The sequence below is a fragment of the Pygoscelis adeliae genome, unplaced genomic scaffold, assembly GCF_000699105.1.
Source record: "Pygoscelis adeliae isolate BGI_AS28 unplaced genomic scaffold, ASM69910v1 Scaffold121, whole genome shotgun sequence".
NCBI lineage: Eukaryota > Metazoa > Chordata > Aves > Sphenisciformes > Spheniscidae > Pygoscelis > Pygoscelis adeliae.
The window spans coordinates 3,107,600-3,114,174 of record NW_008824359.1 but is presented as its reverse complement, the minus strand read 5'-3'; the positions used below and the strand labels follow the sequence as shown (position 1 = coordinate 3,114,174).

Sequence of the window (6,575 nt, the reverse complement as noted above, 5' to 3'; positions counted from 1 at the left end):
GGCATTCCCACCACTAGCTTGGCACAACATTGTCTTGTACTGAGCCTGCTCTTGTAACTAGTTTCATTTAAGAGCTGACACTGGAGGAAGGCCCTGCCTTGTCCCAGCAGCAGACTGCATGCTCTAGGATCCGATACTTTATTTCCTTGGGCAAACATCCCAATTTGTAGAGAACACAAGGTCAGTTTGAAAACAACAGGGCATACAAGCACTATAGATGGTACGGCACATGCAGCCCTGCTGTCACACCTCACTGCTTGTTCTTTTAGCTACAGCTTCGCTCTCCCAGCTCCATTGCCTCACATCCCATTTTCTAGTGCCACATACCCTCCTCTCAGCCAGCACAAGTTTTGGGGCTTTGCATCTGGGCAAAGAAGAGTAAAACTTTACCCTTTGTGGCTTCACATATAGCTTTGCTTCACGCTGACGTTCAAAAGCAGTTCCAGTGCTAGTACCTTGTCACCAGTACGTGCCTGTTTCTGCTGTCTCAGCAAGGACAAAGGAGCAGTGTGCTCAGGTATATGCTAGAAACCCATTGAGTTTCGCTGACTTGGCAAGTTATCACCCAGCAGCCGAACCACCACAGCAACCAGCATACACACTCTTAGCCCATCCCAAATAGTACATGAAGGAGGTCTAGGCTAACCTGTTACACATATCTGTTTTGGCTTCTGCACCTTGGCAACTGGGGGACAACAGGAGCACATCCAGGGACATAGGTCACCTCAGGAGATGGGAGGTAACTTGTTAAAGGACAGTGACTCTCCTGCCATGCATCTGAACCATGGGACTGAGTAGGAGACCCTGAACTACTCAGCCATGCTGCAAGTGCTCAGATTTTCACAGCTACTCAACTAAGGCACTCACCACGCTGCACAAATAACCTGACTGACCTGATTCCACCTGTGGTTTCCTACTGACACCCATCATCTGCATATCATATTTCCAAGCAGTCACTTCACGTGCTTCCATCTGAATAGCATTTAACTCCTTAAGGGCACTGGATCAGCAGCTGTGAAGCCAAAGATCTCTAGATACAGCTGAACAGATACCAGCACAGGCAACAGCAGCAGCCCACGCTTCATTGTACCGCCCCCTCTGAAGCCTTTCCCCCTCTGGAGGCAATTCCTTTGGGAAACCAGTTAATTCCCTCTCACCTCTGAAGAGAAGGGTGATGAGGAATGCTGACCACAGGATTTTGCACTGCGGACAGTTGCTCTCTCTGCCACAGCCTAAAATATTCAGTCATTTCACCTTGGCTCAAGAACAGACAGTTCTAGTGAATGTTTTTAAATTTATTGATCTTTAACACATGAATGTAAGAGACTATGATAGCCTGAGAGTAAAGAAGCTACTTGAAGGTACTATAAGTCAACCGTAACGTGATGCAACTTAACAACTTGCTTTTTGAATTTTCACCCCTTGCTTCAACTTCAGTAAAAGTTTAAATGCAGTGTCAAGGCTTGACTTGGCCACAGATGGTTTATGACATCCACCAATAATATGCTCCTCCATATTAGAGGAGACAGTGTAGTAGATAGATTAGAGGAGGTAATGTAGATAGTGAGATAGAGATTCAGTGTATGAACCACCAGGAGGACAGAAAATTGAACAAGAAATTCAAGGAGTACCTTCAAGCATATGATCTGATGAATCTGCTAAAAGTCTGCAGCTTGGTAACTTGGCTAGGGCATCTAGGTGAACCTCAGTTCGGTGCTCATGATGAAGCTCACCAGTGGTTAACAAAGTACCATGCGTCAGGAGCACCACCGTGGCAGGTGGCATGTCCCAGTCCTGCTTTTCCTAATCAGGATGTGTGCCAGCTCTACCGTGATGACAGTAAATGAAATCACCCTGCCCAGATCAGTGCGCTCTGTCAAGCCATTCCCCTGCTTACCGATCATGGGCATCCCTAGGTTTTGGTATGGGCACTCCAGGCTGCCTCCTTGTGTCCTTCCAAAGATAGCAGAGTAAATGGCTATCACCATGCTCTTCTTACAGCTTAGCCTCAGCTTGTCATCTTCACAGGCTACTTTACTCTTGTATTCATCTGGAAGGAAACAAACACTTAATTACTCAGCTGATCCAGAGGCAGGCACTCAGCATGAAGGGAGCCCTCTCACCTCCCCATGGTGTGAGCTTGTCAGAGGCAGCAGCGATTCTGGGCGTACGCCCAGAGGTGCACATCAGCTGCCAGCACAATCCCAGCCTCACAACTGTATTTGCTAGAGTAGCATTGATCATTTGCATTATGCATTCTCTCTCTGGCATTATCAGCACATCTAATGAACATATTTTAACCTAGCACATGTCAGCTCTGGTAAATAGCCAATAATTTTATTTTGCAGACAAATAAGTGAGGCATGGCAACTGAGTGATTTCCACACGGTAATATTAGAAGCCTGTGGCAGGGGAAGGTAAAAGCTGATCTTTAGGCACCTGTCTCATCCACAGATCAGCCCTTTATGTGCCAAGCATTTATTCTACATCACAGCAGCTCAAATGCAAACATAATTATGCTCAATAGCTTTTTTTCACAGCAGCTCTCCCTTGGCAGATTCAATAGGAGCTATACTAAATTTGTTAATGATGGAAGCTGCTCTTGCCTGTTGCAAATACAAATATGCAAAGCTGCTCCCCAAGTCCTTCTTGAAATGGTCAGTCCAAGAATGCAAAATACACTCGTGCTTTTGTAAGGCTGGTGCACACAGAACAGTCATTCAGTTTACATCTGTCAAGGAGACTGGGCAATTATTTCATAAGGAATCACATGTCATTCCCTTCTTGTTACTGTTATTATTTGTATTATGGGAACCTCTAGAGGTCCCAACCTAGAACAGGCCCTCCCCATGTATGTCTGCCACACACCACAAAAAACAAACACTATTTTGAAGAGCTGAGTCTTTACAACTAGACATCTACAAGTGTGAAAGAAAGAGACTAAGAAAACTGAAGTGGCATGTCTACAGTCACCCCAGCCAACTCAGGGCACAGGCAGGAATACAACTTCAACCTCCCCAGCCTCTGTAGAGTGACCTTCCACTTGATTATGTTATTTACCGTTAGAAATGTAGCCACAACAGCATCCAAATTGCTTAATGGGAAGGGTCCCTGACCCATGGTAACCTCCCAAGCATGATCAGTCATTTCATCTGAAATGTTCTTAGTGGTACCAGGGCAAAATTGTGCCATAGAGCACACTAACAACCAAACAGTGTAGATAATCATCAGCCAGTGCCTGCGGCTGCCCCTGGCCCTGTATCATTTACTAGCATAAACACGACTTTTGTCTCTCCCTGTCATTGGTTCTCTGTGCCTAATATATCACACACACACATATATATATGAGAACTTATGCAAAGTCCATATGCATCAAACTACTCAGTAACTGAGAACACTAGCTAATAATTACTTTACAGTTTAATACTTAAGTCTTTACACCATGGCAGCTAGCACTTAATGTGGCATTTTTTACTTTATTTTAACTATAGGTTCAAGAATCATTTTTTCTTATTGGAGATGGAAAGGTATTTTCCACCAAAGTTGAATCATAGAAGAATTTAGGTTGGAAGACTCCTCAGGAGGTCATCTGGTTTAACCCGTGCTCAAACCAGGGCTAATTTCTACATTAGATTATTAGATTTTTTTAGAAGACACTGCATGGAGAAAGCACATATTATACCAAAACAGGCACATGCTGATTTAAAAGAAACATCTGAGAACTAACAACTCTTCATGCTCAACTTGGAAATTCCTATGCAAAGCCAAAAAATAGCCCCCTCAAAATAGCCTATTACCTGGTGATCAGAGCATCCACCTGGAATGCGAAAACCCTGGTCCAAACCCTCAGTCCGGCTTAGAATCTTAACCCTAGACACTATTCCAGTATGTAATCTTCCTTCCCACTCTGCAGCCTTTTTACAAAAATCTCTGAAAGATCCTAGTTTTTATCCCACGGCAGGGAAACTTCTAAAATATTATTGAATGGGAAAACACTTTCTCATCCATCCCTGTAGATGAAGACAGAATTAAGACCTAAGTCATTCATGGGAGAATCTGTGTGAAGAACACACATCCTTCAGCAATACCTATAGGGATAAACCCATGACCAGCTGAGTGTGTAAAACAGTGACAGAAATCAGGAATAGAAGCTCTTTTCAACATCAGAGTATGTAGGGAGAGAGGAACCTCATACAGCTGTGAAGAATCAATCATCATTTTACCTATGTAGGCATTTCATCCGCAATCCCATGAAGGCATCTGAAAATTACACTGAACATGCTAAGGGTTATCATCTTCACCTATAATTGTCTCCCATAGGATTTTTGTTTCTTCTGTGAGGGAAATGGGATCACAGCTTTAACCTGGCTATACAGTGTAAAACTTAACAGAGTGTAATAGAACTTTATAGACTTAATAGGCTTTTTTTCCCTTAGGAAAAAAAACATGGGTTCAGGCTAAAAAAACCCCATGGATTCAGGTTAAAAGCACAAAGGCACAAAACTCTGCAATAGGACAAGCTATACATAGTTAATGTTAAACCGACATAATGGAAAAGGAGAGTACTTGTGACTGGCTGAAGTGGTTGAAATATGAAATAGTTGATTCACTTTAGAAAAAGATCAATTTTGAAGTCTCTAATGAGTGAATGTCAGGGTCCTCTGTGAAGGTCTTATTTCTTACAAGGCACTAGCTCAATTTCCTCTTCTGATTTGGTTATTATTAGCTACATCTCCCAATTAACACGTATAACTGATTGCTTAAACACAAGTCCTGTGGACCCATTTAAGGTCCTTAGAAAATTTATTAAATTCTGTTGACCATTCAAAGTCAGGGCTTGTCATTTAGAAACTTGACTGGGATTTAAACACGGTGAGTATTGCATTTAGCCCAGAAGACACTGGGATGCACAGACATTCACATCTCTCGATGTTGTTGAAAGCCAGTCCGGCAGTCATGAGACAGTCAACAACAAAACTCTGCCTCTCACATTCACAGTTCTTACCCTTGTAGCCGCTCTGGGAAGTCGCGTTCAGGGTTTACGGGGGAAACTGCCTGATGGATGGCTCAAGATACTAGGCCGGGGAGGTGAATCTGACTACACACTCCTTGGGAACCAGTGCAGTTTATGGGTGATGTGCTCCTGGCACACTGCAGTGTGGAGTAAGAGGGTTGTGCCACCTGAAACAGATGCCACCTCGCGGTTACTAAATTCTTCCCTAGGAAACACCTATTGGAGCCACCAGTTCCCAAGGCTCTGGCTGAGTCCAAACTGGTTAGGGCTGCTGTCCCCTGGGCTGGCACAGATAGAAGACACCGATTTCTTAAAAGGAAGAAAAAAAGAAGGAAAAAGAAAGGATGAAATATACAGTAGTATTTCAGACTCCCAAAGGTTCCCTTGGGCTTGATCACTGGAGAACAGATACTCTCGGTGTTTCTGGGCAACCTGATAGAAATCTGGATAAGCAAACAGATAGAAAGTGATGTTACAGAGGACACAAGTCCCTGAAAGTATCTTCTGCTTCATAGCATTGCCACCTCCATCTTAGCCAGGATGAACCAAAGCCAGCTGTCTTTCATCCAGACACTGATGGCTCCCAGGCATTGGACGATGGTAAGGACTGTGATTGATATAAAAAAAAATACAGAGCTAAGCAGCATCCGTATATTTACTGGTACTTCAACTCATAATAGTTTTCTATAAATATTGAAAAGAACCAAGGCAGCGTAAGTGACACAAAAGAGCTGGGACTGGGCATGAATCTGCATTTTTCTCTCTCACTCTCCCAAGAAGAACTGGCCTCCTACAGATCAGTCACAATCTGGTCCTAAGCCTGCTATAACTGTTACAGTCTGGATATAATTCAGTCCAAATGCAAACATTTGTATTAGTGGGTTTCATGTTTCACCCCGAAAAATTAAACATGCTTAAATGGCCTAGGAAGGTGGCAGTGATATTCAGCAAATGGCTTACTCAACTCTAATCCCCCATGCAGTCATTTGTAGGGCAACAGAGATTTACCGTGATTAAGATATTTGCTAAGGATAATATCCCTTTTATTACTGCCTGTTTTCAGAGACACTGGCTTCAGTATAACTCAGTAGAGAGAAACCAAGGAGGGAACAGCTGCAGGCTTTTCTAGACACGTTTTTAAAGGTCGTTATATGACATGATTATAACATAGCTAGAACAATTAAGGGAAAACAATTATAAATGTTTCTAATGGCAAAATTGGCACTCTCAAACAGTAAAGGGAACAAGAAGACCCTTTGTATTGGGTTTGCATGGCAAGCTTGTGGTAGCAGAGGGGCTACAGGGGTGGCTTCTGTGAGAAGCTGCTAGAAGCTTCCCCCATGTCCAATAAAGCCAATGCCAGCCGGCTCCAAGACAGACCCGGCGCTGACCAAGGCCGAGACAGTCAGCGATGGTGGTAGCACCTCTGGGATAACATATTTAAGAAGATGGAGAAAAACCCTGCACAATTGCCGCTGAGAGAAAGGAGTGGGAATATGTGAGAGGAACAACTCTGCATACACCAAGGTCAGTGAAGAAGGAGGGGGAGGAGGTGCTCCAG

The 6,575-nt window shown here is 43.6% G+C and overlaps 1 protein-coding gene across 1 annotated transcript in view; it reads right to left on the bottom strand.

The window, feature by feature from the left end:
• The window catches only part of EVA1A (eva-1 homolog A (C. elegans)), a 214,306-nt gene that overhangs the window by 121,161 nt on the left and 86,570 nt on the right, over nucleotides 1–6,575 (bottom strand). Inside the window, exon 4 of the mRNA XM_009319661.1 lies at nucleotides 1,898–2,050. Within this exon, the coding sequence (XP_009317936.1) occupies nucleotides 1,898–2,050 (153 nt within the window). The remainder of the gene's footprint in view (nucleotides 1–1,897; nucleotides 2,051–6,575) is intronic.